The sequence below is a fragment of the Sus scrofa genome, chromosome 17 (genome assembly GCF_054392235.1).
Source record: "Sus scrofa isolate SSC_HxYL_T2T_F1_AM1 chromosome 17, Sscrofa_HxYL_maternal_Yorkshire_Landrace_v2.0, whole genome shotgun sequence".
Lineage (NCBI taxonomy): Eukaryota > Metazoa > Chordata > Mammalia > Artiodactyla > Suidae > Sus > Sus scrofa.
The window spans coordinates 43,928,132-43,948,295 of NC_139399.1; the positions used below are offsets into that span (position 1 = coordinate 43,928,132).

At 50.7% G+C, this 20,164-nt stretch overlaps 1 protein-coding gene across 2 annotated transcripts in view; it reads right to left on the reverse strand.

Moving 5' to 3' along the window:
* Positions 1-305: 305 nt before the first annotated feature.
* COMMD7 (COMM domain containing 7) overlaps positions 306-20,164 on the reverse strand; it is a 71,583-nt gene continuing 51,724 nt past the window's right edge. Inside the window, exon 8 of one of the 2 annotated variants that reach the window (XM_085003546.1) lies at positions 306-4,099. In XM_085003546.1, coding sequence (XP_084859672.1) covers positions 4,040-4,099 — 60 coding nt within the window. In that variant the 3' untranslated portion in view covers positions 306-4,039. The remainder of the gene's footprint in view (positions 4,100-20,164) is intronic. The other variant, XM_085003547.1, reaches the window with a different exon arrangement.

Sequence of the window (20,164 nt, forward strand, 5' to 3'; positions counted from 1 at the left end):
GGTCACAACCACCTCCAGGACTCTCCCAGGGTCTGGCCCTGAACTATGGATGTTTTGAATCTTGGTGTGTTTGAAACATACAGAACATACAGAAATGAGCTGCCCCTGGTTGGAGCACTCCTGGCTGGCACGAGCGTAATCACATAACAAAGCCTCTGTTGCCAGAGTGTCTTCCTGGGCTGGGGGTACCCGGTCGCCTGCCTTCTTCCTCACAGCTTGCTCCGTGGGGGGTCCTGTGGTTACCCCACCTTGCAGGTGGAGAGACCAGGGCTCCGGCGCACAGCCAGTGAGTGGTGGAAGTAGGATTTGTTTTTCTGTAGAAGTATATTTATTGACATGGAAAGATGTTTACAATGTATTATTAAATGAAAAAGCAGCACATAGGGCAACAGAGTATAATTTGGGAGAGTATCATTAAAACATAACAGTGGTTGTCTCTAGGTGATAGGATTATGGACCTTAACTTTTTTTTTTTCTTTTTTCTTAGGCTTATGTGTATTTCCCAATTTTTTACAGCAGCTTTATGGAGATACAATTCACAATAGCATACAGTTTACTCATTTAGTGCCCAACTCAATGGCTCTTAGCATCATCACAGAGTCGTGCAACCATCACCACTGTGTTCTAATAGTGTCATCATCCCTTCCCCTCAAACCCTACCCATCAGCAGGGACCCCCACCCCCCGACTTCCTCCAACCCCCTCCCTAGACTTGCCTGTTCTAGACAATTCACACAAATGCATCCACGCACTATGTGGTCATCATGACCGGCTTCTTTCACTCAGTGTATCTTCAAGGCTCATCCGCGCTGTAGCGTGTCTCATTATGTCATTCCTTTTCACGGTCAAGTCATATTCCATCTTATGTTTATTAGTTCCTCAGTCGAAAAGCACTTAGGCTCTTTCTACCTTTTGGCTATTACAAATAATGCTAGTGATGTTTGTGTAAGTTTTGGGTGTGGACACACCGTTTCACTTCTCTGGGGTAGAGAGCTGGGAGTGGGATTGCCGGGTCATGGGGTAATTCTGTTTAACCTTTGGAGGAACTGCCAGGCGTTTTTCTAACATGACTGCACCGCTAACATTCCCGCCAACGGCAGAGAAGGGCATGGTGTCTCCACATTCTCACCAACCTGTGTTATTCTCTGTCTTTCGGATTCTAGCCACCGTAGCGGGTGTGACAAGGTCGCTCGTGTGGTTTGGGTTGCACGTGCCTGTCCCTGATGGCTGGTGATGTTCATGAAGCGTCTTTCATCTGCTTGTTGGCCATTTATCTTCCTTGCAGAAAGTCTATGTCCTTTGCCCATTAAAAAAAAGTGGGGGGGGGGGGCGTGGGAATTTCCGTTGTGACTCAGGGAGTTAAGAACTCGACTAGTATCCACGAGGATGTTGGCCTCACTCAGTGAGTTAAGGATCTGGCACTGCCGAAAGCTGCCGCACAGGTTGCAGATCCAGCTCGGGTCTGGCATTGCTGTGGCTGTGGTATAGGCTGGCAGCTGCAGCTTTGATTTGATCCCTAGCCTGGGAACTTCCATATGCCACAGGTGTGGCCCTAAAAAAAAAAAAGAAAGAAAGAAAAATGAGACGTGGCGTTCTCTTGTGGTGCAGCGGGTTAAGGATCTGGCGTTGTCACTGCAGCGCTTGGGCTGCTGCTGTGCTGTGGCTTCAGTCCCTGGCCCAGAAACATCTTTGTGCCAAGGGCACAGACAAGAAAAAAAAATTGGGTTGTGTCTTTATTATTAAATTATTGGCAGTAGGATTTGAACCCAGGTCCTGTTCTACCAACAGATCCTGCACTCGCAGGCGTGCACCCTTGCTTCCAAGGTGATCTGGAAGCACCTGAGGTCCTGGCCACCCTTGGGGCAGGTGAGGGCCAGCAAGCTGCCTGCAGAAGTGAGCCTGGCGGGGGCCCAGCCCACAAGAGGTGCCCAGTCCGCAGATGGACAGACAGATGAACAACTCTATCTCCAGGAACCAGTGAGCTAAAGGGGAAGAAACAAACCACTCAGAGTGAAAAGTCTGCACCCCAGAAGGAGGAAGCTCCAGGGGCCCTGCTCCAGGAGGTGGAGATAAAGCTCCACGCGGCCAAGCGGCCACCATGGCAACTGCTTCTCACGGAGGCGCTCAGTGCTGGTGACCTATCTGCCTGTTTTTAGGCTACTGACTGTTGGGCCATGTGCGGCTGGGAAGGGGAGGCCCAGGGAGATTATCAGGGAACCCGAGATCATATCTGTCCAGCGTGGGGGCTGAATGGGTCTGCAGGCGTGGCCGCTGGGCAGAGGAGAGTGGGGCCTGATGGGGTGTGGCCCACGGTGGCTCCGCTGCCCTGGCCATGGGAGCCCACTGTTTTGTTACCAAGGGAACTCGTGTCTTGAACATCTAGCTCTGGAGTCCAATGACCTGGCTCCAACCCCAGGCTCACTGTCTCCTGGTTGTGTGTCTGGGCAAGTTACTTCCCCTCTCTGAGCCTGGGTTCCCCTCCGGGGCGCTCTCTACGGATGGTGCTAAACAGGGTGAGATGAAATGAGAGCATAACATGGTCTTAACGTGGCCTCCGGTGGGGCCAGGCTGCTGGCGGCGCAGCTGGGGGCAGTAGGGCACCCACGGCACATCCCCGGGCCCGACTCAGAGCTAGAAGAAGGCCACCCTGGCCATCTGGGAAATAGAAGCCACAGGCTCCCCTGAGAGCTCCTGAGACCAGCCACTTGCAAGAAGCTTCGCCCTCAGACAGGAGCTTCAGTGCACGGCTGCTGAGTGGGCAGCTTCCGGAGACCCCAGAGCGAAGGTGGACCGTGCAGTGGCCATGACAGTAGCCCTTCACTCAGCAACCTGGGTTCAAATCCCAGCAGCACCACTTACTAGATATGAACCTTGGGCTAGGACTTGTCTCTCTGTGCCTTGGTTTACCCTTTGGAAAATGGAGCTGATGACAGCGCTTACTTTATAAAGTGGTTGTCAAGATTAAATGTGTTAAGACAGGGAAAATAAGGATTAAAGTCTTAGCTTTTTAAAAAATTTTTGGCCACACCCACAGCATGTGGAAGTCCCCTGGCCAGGGATTGAACCCATGCCACTACAGCGAAAACACCAGATCCATAGCCCACTGTGCCATAAGAGAACTCCAAGTCTTAGCTTCAAAATAAAGGTGAGGGAAGCTTCTGTTGTGGCTCAGAGGGTTAAGAACCCGACTAATATACATAAGGATGCAAGTTCAATCCCTGGCCTCGCTCAGTAGGTTAAGGATCTGGCGTTGCCGCAAACTGCGGTGTGGGTCATGGATGCAGCTCAGATCCACTGTTGCGGTGGCTGTGGCACAGATTTGCAGCTGCAGCTCTGAGTCGACCCTTAGCCCAGGAACTTACATACGCCACAGGTGCGGCCCTAAAAAAGACAAAAATTTAAACATCTGAAAATTAAAATAAAGGCTAGAGGAGTTCCTGCTGTAGTGCAGTGGGATCGACAGTGGCTCTGCAGCTGCAGGGATGTGGGTTTGATCCCTGGCCTGGCGCAGGGGGTTAAGGATTCAGCATTGCTACAGCTATGGTGTAGGTCACGGCTCTGGCTTGGATTCGATTCCTGGTTCTGGGAACTCTATCTATATGCCTTGGAGTGGCCAAAAAGACAAATAAATAAATAAGTGAATAAATAAGTAAATAAAGAAATAAACAAAACAAAGGCTAGAGCATCTTCCAAATCCTTTTATTTGGACCCTATGTCCCAAGATTCCTCCAGTTGCGTGGTGGAGGGGGAGGTTTTGACTATGGTGGCATTTCCCAAAGTGGCTTCCATAGCCCTCTGAGCTCATGAGATGGTCCAGGACAGCTGAAAGGACACCGTTGTCAGAGAGGCCTAGCTGCTGTGTAGACAAAGCCGCGGCCTCTCAGAATCTCACGATGCACCTGAAAGGCGCTGAGAAACCTTGCAGAGAAGAAACCGTGTCGTCGGATGTTGAAGTCGGTGTTTCCCAACTTTATTTGATTATGTTTCAGGTGGCATTTCCCAAACATATTTGACCAGGAACACCCTTGTGTGCCCCATTATCATTTTAAAATCCTCCCAGAACATCGCTGGTGATCAAGGTCATTTCTAGCTTGTCGTTTCTGCCTCACAGAAAAGACAGAAGGGTTTTTAAAGCTCATTATGCCCGCACAGGAGAAGCCCCTTCCAGTTTTTCCAACACTTTCACACCCGCCCACGGGAAAGCACTAGACCCCTGCCAGTTTCCCTCAGCCCAGGGGCAGGGGGCAGAGAGGACCAGGCCGGAACACCACATACCCGCACCCCACCCCCGCCTGGACCGACGCCCCCAGGACTGGCCCAGCTCCCTTCCACCCCCTGCAGCCACCTCCGGCTCCAGACCAGACGGAACGCCCAGAACACTGTCAGGACAGTAGGCGGTGTCTTCTGGGAGCCTTCTAGAAAAGGAGTTGCCAAAAAGAAGTAGTTGTGGGCTGAGCCAGCCCAGCCTCAGGCGGCAGGGGGTGGGGGGGCGGTGCTGAGGATCTGTCGGTCGTCTCCTGGCACTTGCAGAGGAGGCCCTGTGACGCCGGGTCCCATCAGTAAGGGACGGTGCCACTTTCAAACAGTCTCCCCCACCTCCCTGTAAGTGTTTCAGCAATTCTAACATTTGGCAACCAAAGTACATCCCCGACAGCCGCGTGAACACAGGACAAGTGCCAAAACTCGTCTCCAGGCTGTGGGGTTTGGAAAATGAGTTTAATCAGCTAGTCAGTGGAGGAGAGTGACATTTATTGAGCACCAACTGCATACCGTGCATTGTGTAAGCAGCTCTACCATTATGATGATGAAATCTCAATTCTGATAATAACCCTGTTTTGCAGACAAGGAAACCAAGGCTCGAGGCGGTGAGGTAATATGACCAGGGGCACAGGCGAGCTGGGATTCCAACCCGAGCCTGGTTTTGCCTCCTCAGTTCCGGCATTCCCCCTCCCCACCCCGTGTTGTTCTGGGCAACCTGGCTGAGATCACTGCCAGATGCTCCCAGACTGTTCTGTACCTCAATCCCCAGGCCCCTCTCACTACTAAGCCAGGTCAGCAGTGTGGCTGTGGGCTGGGGGAGGATGGATGCGGGGGACAGGGGCTCCACCCAGCCCCCGCTCCTGGGAAAGCTGCTCATCTGTTTTGCCTGCACAGCTTCATGGAAGGAAGGCCCCACCTGGGCCCTGACATGCCCACCTGGCCACACCTTTCCTCCTGCCTGCCATAGGGAGCACCCACTGGACAGTGAGAAGAGCAGCATAACAAGTGCACCGGAGGAGTTCCTGTTGTGGCTAAGAACCTGATTAGAATCCATGAGGATGGGGGTTTGATCCCTGGCCTCACTCAGTGGTTTAAGGATCCAGTGTTGCCACAAACTGTGGCGTAGGTCGCATTCGAGGCTTGGATCTGGTGTTGGATGTGGCTGTGGCGTAGGGCAGCAGCTGCAGCTCTGATTTGACCCCTAGCCTGGGAACTTCCATATGCCGAGGGTACAGATCTAAAAATAGAAAAAAAAGGAGTTCCCTTTGTGGCTCGGTGGTTAACAAACCTGACTAGGATTGATGAGGATGCAGGTTCGATCCCTGGCCTTGCTCATGGGTTAAGGATCCGGCATTGCCGTGAGCTGTGGTGTAGGTCGCAGACGCAGTTCAGATCCCATTTTGCTGTGGCTGTGGCTGTGGTGTAGGCTGGCAGCTACAGCTCCGATTTGATCCCTAGCCTGGGAATTTTCATATGTCGCAGGCGTGGCCCTAAAAAGCAAAAAAAAAAAAAAAAAAAAAAAAAAAAAAAAATTAAATAAAAAGAGAAAGAAAAAAAAGTGCACCAAAGGCCTCGCCCTCCACTCTCACGCATCCTCAAGCCATCTGAAAGGCAGGCTTCCCTTCCTCTGTTCCTTTTCCCAGACTACAGGGAAGGCAGCAACTGTCCAAGGCCGTGCAGAGGGCAGTGGCGGGCATCGCTCCCGGGTGTGGCTGACTCCGGAGTTGAGGTCCTTTCTCCGGGGACAGTGCAGTGCTCAGGGGTGTGGCTCTGGAGTGAGACTACCAGACTCAAGTCCTGTATCCTCAACCTCCTTGCTGGGTCCCCTGGGGCTGGTTACTCAACTTTTCTGGCCTCCCTTTCTTCATCTATACAATGGTGTCAGAGAGTCCCTGAGTTCAAACCCTGTATTAGCTGTGTGGCCTTGGGTGAGTGACTTAACCTGTGTGTGCCTCAGTTCATTCCAATTTTAAACAGATGTATATGTATATATGTATATTTATATATTTTTTAATTCCCATACCAACCCTTGCCATACACATATATATATTTATATATACTTTAATTCCCATACCAGCCCTTGCCATACATACATATATATTTATATATTTTTTAATTCCCATACCATATATATATATGGCAAGGGTTGGTATGGGAATTAAAAGCAACAACTGTGCATCTAGAGCTTTCTTGCAGGTCTCCACCCCTATGGGGCCTGCTGGATTTTTGCTAGTGGTCAAGACACTATTTCAGAAGGATGCACAAGGAACAGGTCTTCGAGGGCGTCTCTGGGGAGGGAAAGTGGGAGAGGGGGACTTTAACTTGTCTCTACTTGTTGTTTTGTACCTTCAGGATTTTGTATCACACAGGTGTAGTGTGACTATTTCCAAAGCTGATTACAGAACTGTGGTACAAAGACGCTCCCTTGCTTGAGCGCCCGCTCTCCTGCGGGCCGCCCTGCCACAGCCGCGCCCAGGCCTTGTGCAGGGATGGGGCCCGCCTTGCAGCCACTTTGTTTCCCGGCAAGTCCCCAGCACAGCCTCGAGGGCCATGAGGTCTCTGGTTCCAAGCACAAGCCTGTCGCTTTTACACTTTCACTGCTTTTACCTCGGGACTTGGGCTGAGTCTCTGTTCTTCCTCGGTCTTACCTGTAGGTGAAATGATGGTACCTCCCCCCTCCCAGGGGTGGGGGGGGCAATGACGGTAAGGACTAAAATGAGGTGCTAACTCCTGGAAAGGGCCAGACACAGATCCCAGCCCAGAGTCTCGCTCTTTCCCCCGTCCTTTGAAAGGGACAGGAAGTGGTCAGCTCCTCTTCTCAGAGCTCATCTCCATCCACCCGGTCCCCACCTATCCTGCAGGTGGCCCTCAAGTCTCCCAAGCCATTTCCTGCCCCAGGCCCTGGTGCCTGCTGTCCCTCCTCCTGGCCAGCCCTCCCCTGATCCCGGGCTTGCTTCTTCCCATCACTCTGTTTCTCCCGATTGCGGCCTCCTCCGAGAAGCCCTCCCAAACTACCCTGTCTAAAACGGCCCCACACCCTCCTCCATCTCTTGCCTCTGTTTATTTTCTTCGTGGTACTTCCATTAGCCCTAATTGTATTTTTTTTTTTTTTTTGGCCCATGACTGGGGCAGGTGGAAGTTCCAGGCCAGGGACTGACCCACAGCAGCGACCAGAGCTAAAGCAGTGACAACACTGGATCATTAATCAGCTGCACCACAAGGGAACTCCCTCAAATTGTATTTTTAAAATAGGAGTTCCCGTCATGGCGCAGTGGTTACCGACTAGGAACCATGAACTTGCGGGTTCGGTCCCTGCCCTTGCTCAGTGGGTTAACGATCCGGCGTTGCCATGAGCTGTGGTCTAGGTTGCAGACGCGGCTCGGATCCAGCGTTGCTGTGGCTCTGGCGTAGGCTGGCAGCTACAGCTCCGACTAGACCCCTAGCCTGGGAACCTCCATATGCTGCGGGAGCGGCCCGAGAAATGGCAAAACGACAAAAAAAAAATTAAAAAATTAAAAAAAAAAACTCTTTTTAGAGAATAATTTTAGATTCATAGAAAAGTTGCAAAGACAATACAGAGGATTCCTGTATATCCTCCCATTACCTCACCTGGTACCTGGGTCCAAACCAAGAAAGGAACACCCCTGTGGTACCATTAACTGACTTGCAGGCTTAATTCAGATGAAGTTACACTTTTCCTTTCTTTATGACTTGTTTTCAGCTGTCTCCCCCACTGGAAGGAAAACTGAAAGCAAGGAGGCTGCCTCACTCACCCGCCACCAACTCCCTCACACTTGGCCGTAAATACTGATGAGGAAAAGGAGGAGAAATAATGGCAGAAAGCAGCAGCCCGCCCGTGACTGCTGAGGGCCCCCTCTGTTCTGAACGCCCTGAACACTGCCAATCGTTGAATCCTCATGACAACCCATGAGGTGGCTGCTACTTATGGGGAAACCGAGGCCAGTGCAGTTCGGTGGCTGGCGGGAGGCCACCCAGATGGTCAGGACCAGGGTCGGTAGGCTCTGGCACTTCCCTCGGGGACCAGAATAAACGCTGATCCTTCCACGCCCTTAGTCCACCTCAGAGCCAGAGGTGGGGGTTGACAGCCTTCTTCGGCCCCAGGGTGGCTGATTTACCTGCAGCCACAGGATGGACCAGAGCACAGGGCTGGGATGGAACCCGAGCCTCCTGCTCCAGCTGGCTGCCCCGAGGCAGCAGCCGCCCTGGCTCTGCACAAGGGTGTGCGGTGTCCCTCCCGGGGCCACGAGCCCCGCCCTGCTTCAGGGAAACAGAGTGCCTGGCCCAGCCACAGACTGTGGGCTCACTTTGGCAGCCCTGACTCCCGGGTCCGTGAGGATGCAGAGCAGGGCTGAGAACCCCTTGCCACCTCCTTTTGCCCGTAGCCTGGTTGCAGAATGGACGCTCTCCATCCTGAAAGATGCGGCCTTTTCAGAAGCGCCTGCTAGGCTCTGGGGACAGAGACGAACAGGAAGAAATGGCTGTCCCTTTCGGGATGTGGGGAGGGGGGAGCAACACCTCCCAAAGGGAAAAGTCGTCCCCAGCAGGAGGTGGCCACCCAGCGCCAGCCTGGCACAGCCTTGAGGTCCTAATAATGTTTGCCGGATGCCCTCAATATAAGCGTCAGTGCCCAGAATCTCCTTGAGGTTTCAGCCAGGCGCGCCCGCCCCATCCCCCATTCTGGGGAGCAGAATAAGTATGGGGGGTGGTGACAGGGGACACCATGAGGTGGTGGCAGCCTCTGTGAGAGAGGCAGGCTGCTCAGCCCAGAGCTGGGGGGTAGGGGTGCCTTGTGTGCAGCTAATTAAACAGTGACTGTGATGAATCGGGGAGAGGCTGCCGCCTGCTAATTAAAGGTGCAGGCGTCTTGCCTGCAAGGATGGGAGCGGCAGCAGCCCCGGAACCGTGTCGAGAGGCCCGACCAGCAAGGACACCACAGGCTCTGGGCGTCCCTTCCAGCCTCAGGCCTTCCCAACAGGACCCAGAGGCCCCCTCCCCACTTCCCTATCTCTCCCACCCACCTTGCTGGAGCCCCGGGCCTCAGGCTTCCCCCTCCGCACCAACCCGAACTGCTTCCCTGATAAGAGCCCGGGCGTTGAGGAGGAGGAGCCTGCTGGTGCCCCGCGTCTGGGCTGGTGGGTGGGCACCACCCTGAGCCTTCAGGGACTCCCCCCACCCTCCACCCCCACCTCCCAAGACCCCAAAGTCCAGCAAATGAGTCCAAGGCAGAGGCTGGCTGTCGGGAATGAGACCCCAGGACAATTCTTAGAATCATAGACTCTCAGACTCAGGGGGCCTTAAACATCCCCCACTTTCCGTGCCGGATGGTACCCAGCTCCTGGCTTGCCCCAGATGCCCTGGCATGTACGAGAGGCAGAGAGAGACAGAGGCACAGCATTGCTTTCTAGCCTCAGGGCTCCTGACCTGGATGAAGATTCCTACAGATGGACAAAGAGACCTCAGGGCTGCCCACCCCCTGCCCCGCATCGGCTTAAACAGGGAAGTTCAGTAGCTAAGAACACAGGCTCCAGAGGCCGGGCACCAGCGTCCAAGGCCCAGACCCACCACTGGCCCCAGGGCGGGACCTCAGGCAAGCTAGCTAATGGCTGCATGCCTCAGTTCTCCTGTCTGCAAAGCTGGGCCTGGTCGCACGCCTACTCTAAGGGTCAACTGAGAGGATGAAGAGACGATAGGGGTGAGGTGTTCAGCACAGAACAGGCCTGGAAACGTCAGCCATTGTTATTTGCAAACTGGGGCACTCGGGAGGGTGTGGCCTGCCGCCAGCCTCTCCTCCACGTGACCTCCGCGTGCAGTCCTGTGCTCTGAGGACAATTACACCTGACACAGGGAGAGTATGTCACCCTTCACACAGGGGCTCTTACACCCTCTCTGACCCCCACAACCTTCTGAGGGAAGTAGAGCAGCAGAAAAGAAAACAAGGTAGATGGGGGTTCCCACTGTGGCACAATGGGATGGGTGGCATCTTGGGAGCACTGGGACACAGGTTCGATCCCCCAATGTGCTGGGAGGCGCTGCTTTGTCTTGAAGCTTGATTTGCAAAGCAAAGGTTCTGCTTCTACTTCGAGGGCAAAATCAGCATTAAGAGAGTCTGGAGGGGAGCTGATAAAGCCCCTCTGGTGCTCCCAGGATAATCCTTCACAAAGAGGGTCAGATATTGGGCTCTGGGAAGCGCCAAGTGGGCCCTGAGGTCTATGGTGCCTGTTTCTGTGGTTCTGGGGTCTGTCATGTGAGGTATCTGGAGGTCCTGGATGTTGTGGTTTCCGAGACCACACTGTCCAGGGCCCCAAGCATGAATCCATCCATATCTAAAATGGGCTGTGAGGTGCCCCTTCCAAGTGGCCAGGCACTCACCAGGACAGGGGCTTCCTACTGCAGAGCAATGCAGTGGGGGAAGGATGCAGCAGCTATAAGAGGCTGAGAGACAGTGGAAGCCTTTTGAGGCTGTCAGCCCTGACACTGGGACACCTGGACCTTATGCAGTCAACCCAAAGCAGACAGGGATGAGTGCAAGATTGCCGGCCTTGGATGCTCTATCTCCATCCTCCCTCTTCAGAGATCAGCGCTCAGCCAGAGGAATGGGGAGATAGCTTGGGTAGGTCTGGCCATAAGGCAGCCCCTGTAAGCAAAGCTAATGGCTCCTGGAAAACACTCCCTGCTACTCACTTTCCTGAGGGCCCCCTGCACCAGAGCTGGACCAAGTGCTGGTCTAGGGCGCCCTCTGGTGGTCCCTCTGGGCAGTGGCAGAAGCAGCGGTGAGTTTAAGGGTGGGTGGTCAGAGCAGGAGGACTTCAGAGTGGACAACCTCTCCCACTACACAGGTGGAAACACTGAGGCCCAGGGCAGGGGAAGATGCAGCGACCTGCACAATATCACACAGAAATTTAGTAGCCAAGCCAAGAACAGAACCCAGGCCTCCTCCTGTACCAGTGGCTGCTCTTGGTGGATCTCCAGGCAAGAGAGAAGGCTGAGTGTCCAGGAGGCTCACTTCCCAGTGCCTGCGGACAGCTGGACAGTAGGCAGCTGAGTAGCTGTGTCATGAGGCATGCAACACTTCCCCTCCCTGGCCTTGGGGTCCTCACCTCTATTGCGTTAGCAAGGGGCAAGGGGACTGGGGTCCATCTCACACACATTAGTAGTGAGGGTGTAACCAGCCAACCTTCCAGAAAATCCTAAAATAAGCCTTCCTACAGCGAGGGTTGTATTTAATGGTGAAAGACACGGTGCTTTTCCCCTGAGATCAAGAATAAGACAAGAACGTCCACTCTCACCAATTCTATTCAATGTTCTATTGAAGGTTCCAGCTAGGGTACTCAGGCAAGAAGAGAAAGGCATCCAGATTACAAAGGAAGAAAAAACCATCTCCATTTGCATATGACATAATCCTGTACATAGAAAATCCTAAAGAATCCACCCCCACAAATCAGAATAAAGGATTTTAGCAACGTTGTGGGATACAAAATGAATATACAAAAGTCTATTGCTTCTCTATACACATGCAATGTACACTTTAAAAATGAAATTAAAGAACTGCTGGAGTTCCTGTTGTGGTGCAGTGGTTAACGAATCTGACTAGGAACCATGAGGTTGCAGGTTCTATCCCTGGCCTTGCTCAGTGGGTTAGGGATCTGGCGTTGTCGTGAGCTGTGGTGTAGGTCGCAGACATGGCTCAGATCCCGAGTTGCTGTGGCTCTGGTGTAGGCTGGGGTCTACAGCTCCAATTAGACCCCTAGCCTGGGACCCTCCATATGCTGCAGGAAGCGGCCCTAGAAAAGGGAAAAAAAAGGACAAAAAAAAATGAAATTAAGGGAGTTCCCACCATGGCACAATAGTTTGGGTTGCTGTGGAGGTACAGGTTCAATCCCCGGTCTAGCACAGTGGGTTAATGGAGCCAGTGTTGTCACAGACGCAGTGTAGGTCTTACTGTGGCTTGGATTAAACCCCTGGCCCAGGAACTTCCATATCCTGTGGGTATGGCCATACATTTTTAAATTAATTAATTAAAATGAAATTAAGAAAATAATTCCATTTACATTAGTATCAAAGAGAATAAAATGCTAAGAACTAAATTTAACAAAAGTATAAAATTCCTAAAAAACTACCAAATATTATTGAAAGAAATTAAAGATGACCTAAATAAATGGAAAAACATCCCATGTTCATGGATCAGAAGACTAAATCTTGTTATGGTGGCAAGACTCCCCAAACTAATCTTCAGATTCAATGCCATCCCCGTCAAATTCCAATTTGCTTCTCTGCAGAAATTGACAACCTCATTTTAAAATTCATATGGAAATTCAAGCGACCCACCAAATAGCCAAAACAATACTGAAAAAGGAAGAACAACATTGGAGAACCCACAATTTTTGCTCTTTATCTTGGCCGAGGTGTGCAGTGGCTTAATGTGGGATTTCAATTCCCAGACCAGGGATTGAACCTGGATTGCAACAGTGAAGGTGCCAAATCCTAACCCCTACACCACCAGGGAACTCCCAAGGATCCACACTTCTGATTTCAAAACCTTCTCTCAAGCTATAGCAATCAAAACTGTGTGGTACCGGCATAGGAACAGACATAGAGATTAATGGAATAGAATTGTTGAGCCCAAAAATAAAGCTTCACATTTACAGTCAACTGATTTTCAACAAGAGTGCCATGACAATTCAATGGGGAAAGAAGAGTCTGTTCAACAAATGATGCTGAGACAACTGGTTATCCACATGCAAAAGAAGGAAGCTGGACACCTTCCTCACACCACGCATAAAAATGAACCCAAAATGAATCTTAGACCCAAATGTTAAAGTTAAAACTATAAAACTCCTAGAAGAAAACATGCATAAAATCTTCCTGATCTAGGATTAGGCAACAGTTCCTTAAATATGAGGCCAAAAGAACAGCAACAAAAGAAAAAAATATATAAATTGGATATCATCAAAATGAACAACGTTTGTGTTGCAAAAGACATCAAGAAAGTAAAAAGACAACCCATAGAATGGGAGAAAGTATTTGCAAAGCATATATTTGATAAGGAATTGTAACCAGACTATATAAGGAACACTTACAACTCAATCATAAAAGACAAACTAACTTAAAAATGGTCAAATGATCTGAGTAGACACTGATCCAAAGAAGATACACAAATAGCCCACAAGCACATGAACAGATGCTAAAAATCACCAGCCATCAGGGAATGCAAGTTAAACCCCTGAGATACGACTTCACAACCACTAGGGTTCCTATAATAAAAAAGACAGATAATAACAAGTGTTGACAAGGATGTGGAGAAATCAGGACACTCTCGTACCACTGCTAGGAATTTAAAATGGTGCAGACCATTTTTATTTTATTGTTTTATATTATTTATTTTATTTTTTGTCTTTTTAGGGCCATACCAGAGACATATGGAAGTTCCCAGCTAGGGGTCAAATCAGAGCTACAGTCTCTGGCCTACATCACAGCCATAGCAATGCAGGATCCGAGCCATGTCTGCAACCTACACCACAGCTCACGACAATGCCAGATCCTTAACCCACTGAGGGAGGCCAGGGATCGAACCTGAATCCTCATGGATACCAGTCGGATTTGTTACCACTGAGTCACAATGGGAACTCATGCAGACCATTTTTAAAATGGTCCGGCAATTTCTCAAAAGGTTAAACAGAATTACCATATGACCCAGCAATTCCATACTTAGGAGACATATATCCAAGAGAAATGAAAACATATATTTGCACAAAAACTTACATGAATGCTCACAGAAGCATTATACATAAAAGCCAAAAGTAGAAACAACCCAAACATGCATAGACTGATGAATGGATAAATAAAGTATGGTATAACCATGCAACGGAATATGATTCGGCAATAAAAAGTGATTAAGAACTGATACGTGCTATGACATGGATAAATCTTGCAAACAAAGCTAAGTGAGGTCAGTCACAGTTCACACACGGTATGGTTTCATTTGTACAAAATGTCCAGAATAGGCAAATCCATAGAGACAGAAAGGGAGTTCCCATCATGGCTCAGCAGAAATGAATCTGACTAGTGTCCATGAGGACGCAGGTTCGATCCCTGGCCTCACTCAGTGGGTTAAGGATCTGGTGTTGCGAGAGCTGTGGTGTAGGTTGTAGACGCGGCTCAGATCCTGTGTTGCTGTGGCTGTGGCGTAGGCCAGCAGCTATATCTCCAATTGGACCCCTAGCCTGGGAACTTCCATATGCCGGGGGTGTGGCCCTAAAAAGACACACACACACACGAATTGTAGAGACAAAAGACTGTTTTTTTTGTTTGTTTGTTTTTTACAGCTGCACCTGTAGCATTTGGATGTCCCCAGGCTAAGGGTTTAATCAGAACTGTAGCTTCTGTCCTATGCCACAGCCACAGCAACACCAGGTCTGAGTTGCAACTGCGACCTACGCAGCTTGTGGGCAATGCTGGATCCTTAACCCACTGACTGAGGCCAGGGGTTGAACCCGCATCCTCACAGAGACAATGTCTGATCCTCAACCTGCTGAGCCACAAGGAGAACTCCAGAAGATTGTCTTTTATAGCATTGCTTGTCTAGGTCTTGTCTAGGAGGAGAGGATTAAGAAAAGTAGGTGTGGGATTCTTTATGGGGTGATGAAAATGTTCTAAAATTGATTGTGGCGATGGTTGCACAACTCCAAATAAACTACAAAACATTGAACTGTATGCTTTAAATGGGTGAATTGTATAGCATGTGAATCATATATCAAAAAATAGCCTGTTGGAGTTCCCGTTGTGGCTCAGCAGGTTAAGAATCCAACTAGTATCCAAAAGGATGTGGGTTTGATCCCTGGCTTCATTCGGTGGGTTAAAGATCCGGCATTGCTGCAAGCTACAGTACAGGTCACAGATGTGGCTTGGATCCTGAGTTGCTGTGGCCAGCAGCTGCAGCTCCCATTTGACCTCTAGCCCAGGAACTTCCATATGCCACAGGTGTGGCCCTTTAAAAAAAAAAAAAAAAAAAAAAAGCCTGTCTTGGCATTCCCTTGTGTACAGCAGGTTAAGGATCTGACGATGTCACCTGCAGCACCTTGGACGACTGCTATGGCGTAGATTCAATCCCTGGCCCAGGAACTTCTGCATGCCTCAGGCCCAGCCAAAAAAAAACCTGTCCTTTGAACCCATGACTTTACTTCTAGAAACTCCTTCTAGGAATCATTCAAGCACACAAGGACATACGCATAAAGATTTCCATCACAGTATTGTATATAACAGCAGAAGTATGAGAATAACCTAAGGGTCCATCAGTAGGGGAACAGGTCAGTTATGTTCGTCCTTGGGATGGAACAATGGACTCATTAAAAATGAGAGTCACATTCACTAACGTGGATAAAGTCCAAGATACACTGCCAAATTTGGGATTTTTTTTTTTTTGAAGTTACAAAAATAAACCTGTAGATTAAAGGGACTTAAAAGAGATTTTTTTTTAAAGACAAAATTATAGCATGTGGGCATGCACACTTGGGTGATAACATGCAAGAAAGTGATTATCTTAAAAATCGGGATAATGGAACTTTTGGGGGAGGTAGGGTGGGTGACTGAGACGGGGCATGCTGAGGGCTTCTGGGGCAGCTGGCAGTTCTTCACCCAGGCCCTGGTTCCAAGGTGTTTGCTTTATAATACATCAAAGTGAGCAATCATTTTATATGGTCTGTGTGTGTGATATTTTACAATGAAAAAATTTTAAGAATAAAGTATACTCACTCAAAAAACATATTTATTTTGACTACACCCTTGGCATATGGAAGTTTCCGGGTCAGGGATCAAACCCACACTACAGCAGCGACCCAAGCTGCAGCAGTGACAATGCTGGATCCTTAACCTGCTGCGCCACAAGAGAACTCCTGGGGTGCTCTTAATTTATATTTTTCTAATTTTGTTCTGCAACGAACAAGAATTTACTTTTACAGCCAGAAAATAATGATAATAATAATAATAAAGCTTTTTGCTGTGTCTCAGGTGTTTCCCTGGAGGTCTTGGCAGTGTGTGATGGCGTTGGAGCAGAAGGCAGATGTGACGGCGTTGGAATGGCTGGGAGACAGCGCAGGGACCATACAGGAGAAAACCAGGGTTCACTGCCTGATGGGCCCCCTAGGGCCTCCAAGACCCCAAGACCTAGCCTGGAGACTCAGCCCCCTTCAGGTTGTTGGTGGCATCGACGGCACTGCTGGCCCCCTTGTCCCCAAAGACGCTGGAATGCAGTTCCGGGCTGGCGAGCTTGATGGCGGTCACTCTGCTCCCACCTGTTCCGGTCTCCTCTTGTGGCCGAGGAGCAGAAGCCCTGGGCAGGGTCCTGGAGAGGTGGCGGTGGGGGTAGTTCTCATCCTCGCTGGCTTTGCTCCCACCAGCAAAACCCCCAGAGTAATCTCTAAATGAGCGCTTTCTACACGGCTGGCACTTGTGCCAGGTGGGTTACAGGGTTCGTTTTACTGAGCCCTTTGGATGACGGAAGCCGTGCGTGGGGTCATCCTCCTCATATCACAGTCAGCAGAATGAGGTCCCAGGAGGCAGGTGGAGCAGCCACTATCCCCGAGGCTGGTCTGAGGCAGGCTCCTCATGTGCAGGGCCTCAGTGACTCAGTGAAACCCGGGAGGCTGGCTGCCCTTGTTCTGCAGATGAGGACGCTGAAGCTGAGAGATGAAGTGAGGTATCCACGGCCCACAGCATCTGTATAGAGGGCCAGGTGGCCTCTCCCAGCTTTGAGGGGGCAGTGGGTACCCCGCCGCAGGCTGGCTCCTAGTCAAGCTAATAATTGTATTATAACCTCCAGAGTGTGTGTGATGGTGGTCGAGGGGCTGTCATATACACCATCTTATTTGCTCCTTTCAACAGGCCTGTAAATCTTCGGTCAGACTGTATCTCCATTTTAAAGGCTGGAGGCCCAGAGAGTTGAGTGACAGGCCGAGAGGGCTTAGGGCCCCCATTATGCAGCAGCCGCCCCCATCTGCACCGGGGCAGCTGGTGTGGGAGCCATGGAGGCAGTGCAGCTCTCCAGAGGAGCTGCCCCCTGCTCCTTGACGAGCGCCCCCAGCCACAGTGTGTGCCTCCCCAGCAGGAGAAAGAACACCCAATGACAGAGCCAAGGATGCAGTGCCAGGAACAGCTGCCAGGATCTCATGGGACCCAGAACCCTCTGCAGCCTCAGCCCAAGACCATCCCCTGCGCCTCCGTCAGTCAGCGGTCAGCCAGCTCACATCGGGGAGCTCACACCACACACAAGCCAGGCCACTGCCAACAGGAGGGGCCACTTCTCCCTGAGTGCCCACCACCTGCCGGGCGCCAACTGTGCTGGCTACCAAAGCCTCACCATGTTTCAAATCAGCCCCATTTTACAGAGAAGGCAATGGAGGCTCAGAGAGGCTGAAAGACTTCTCCAAAGTCACTCAGCCAGGAGGCCTGCTTTATACAAGGAGGAACAGAGGAAGAGACCATTCAGGACCCTTCAGTGGGAGGGAAGGGACCCACACTGAGGGGAGGAGGGGGAAGAGAGGGCCTGCATTCTGAGCTCTGATTCTCTTTGGACATAACTTAGTCATCAATCTGTCTGGTCTCTGTTCCTTTACATATTCGTGGATCCTCTCCACGTGCCATTGTCTTTGCTGGGCACTGAAGAATCAAGTAACCCTTGACAGATGACTGGATTAAGACGATGTGGTACATATATACAATGGGATACTACTCAGCCATAAAAAAGACAAAATAATGGCCATTTACAGCAACATGGATGGAACTAGAGATTCTCATACTAAGCCAAGTTAGAAAGGGAAAGGCAAATACCACATGATACTATTTATACGTGGAATCTAAAATCTGGCACAAATGAACCCATCTACAGAACAGAAACAAAATCATGGACGTAGAAAACAGACTTGTGGTTGCCAAGGGGGAGGGGGAGGGAGTGGGATGGACTGGGAGTTTGGGGTTAGTAGATGCAAACTATTGCATTTTGAGTGGATAAGTCATGAGATCCTGCTGTATAGCACAGGAAACTGTATCTAGTCACTTGTGATGGAACAGGATAAAAGATAATACAAGAAAAAGAATGTATGTATGTATGTATGTATGACTGGGTTACTTTGCTGTGCAGCAGAAATGGACAGAACATTGTAAATCAACTATAATTTAAAAAATTTTTTAAAAGAGGAGTTTCTGTCGTGGCGCAGCAGAAATGAATCCAACTAGGAACCATGAGGTTGCAGGTTCAATCCCTGGCCTTGCTCAGTGGGTTAAGGATCAGGTGTTGCCATGAGCTGTGGTGTAGGTCGCAGACATGGCTTGGATCTGGTGTTGCTGTGACTGTGGTGTAGGCCGGTGGCTACAGCTCCGATTTAGCCCCTAGTCTGGGAACCTCCATATGCCCCGGGTGCGGCCCTAAAAGGACAAAAAGACCAAAAAAAAAATTTTTTTTAAAGAAAAAAAAAGGAGCAGGTGGGAGTTCCTGTTGTGGCTCAGCAGTAATGAACCCTACTAGGATCCATGAGGATGCAGTTTCGACCCCTGGCCTCACTCAGTGGGTTAAGGACCCAGTGTTGCCATGAGCTGTGGGGTAGCTCGCAGATGCAGCTTGAACCCTGCGTGGCTGTGGCTGTGGCGTAGGCCAGTGGCTACAGCTCTGATTCAGCCCCTAGCCTGGGAACCTCCCTATGCTGCCAAGCCCAATGCCAGGCACTGAGGGCACAGGCTCCAGTCCTTCCTGAAGCCTTTATTCCAGTGGGGGTTCAGGGCTAGACCACCTGAACCCTGAACATAAGGGAAATTTCTTAGGACAGGCTGGGGGTGCAGTTGACCCAGGGGTCTCCATGAGTCATACTGGGTCCCAGTTCAGGGCTGCTGAGCAGGGATCCGGGAAGGGCCGGGAAGCCCAATTAGTGCCTTGCCAGGGACTAAATTAGGGCCCTGGGGAGGCCAGAGCTGTTCACAGGGGTCTGGAGTCGTCCAGTCTGGACAACTGGAAGGCCAACAAGTTGCAGCCATTCAAAAAGTAGCCTCAGACGCCTGGGGCAGGGACATGCCAGAGAATCTCAGAGCCAGGAGGGGCTCCACAGCCCTTACAGGACAAAAGCCACTTGCCCGAGGCCACCAGGCCCCACCAGGTCCATGTTCCTTTGCTCTGCAAAGAGGCAACACTGGCTCAGAGACAGTTTGATGGTGCTCCATTCTAGCCACTCCATGGAAGAGGTCCAGTTACAGCCTAGAGAAAGCGAGAAAGGGAGCCGCCAGGGGACCCGCCCCAGATCACGTGTCAACTCATCACAAGCAGAGGCCCAAACCTTTTCTCCAGCTTGTGCCCCAGCATGCTGCCCAGAGGAAGGGCACTCCCACGTCCGAGATGGTGACGTGGATGGCACTCCAACAGGGGCACCACAGAGGGAAACTCCTTTCTCAGCCTCCTCAGGGTGGTAGGTTTTATCTTTTTGCTTTTTCCAATTGCTTAACCTTTGCCATCACCTGGAAACGTTAAAGCAGGGACCCCCTCTCAACGTGAACAGCAGAAAGGATAACCCAGAAACGCTCCATCTTGGCAGTCGAAAAGCTAGATCTACACACACACAAACACAGACACACTTTTTCAAAATCGCCATACCCAAGGCATATGGAAGTTCCCGGGCCAGGTGTGGTGCAACCTACACCACAGCTACAGCAATGCCAGATTCTTGAAGCCACCATGCCAGGCTAGGGATCGAACCAGCACCTCTGCATCGACCTGAGCTGCTGAATTGCATTCTTTTTTTTTTTGTCTTTTCAGGTCCACATCTGAGGCACATGGAGGTTCCCAGGCTAGGGGTCGAATCGGAGCTGTAGCTGCCAGCCTACGCCACAGCCATAGCAACGCGGGATCC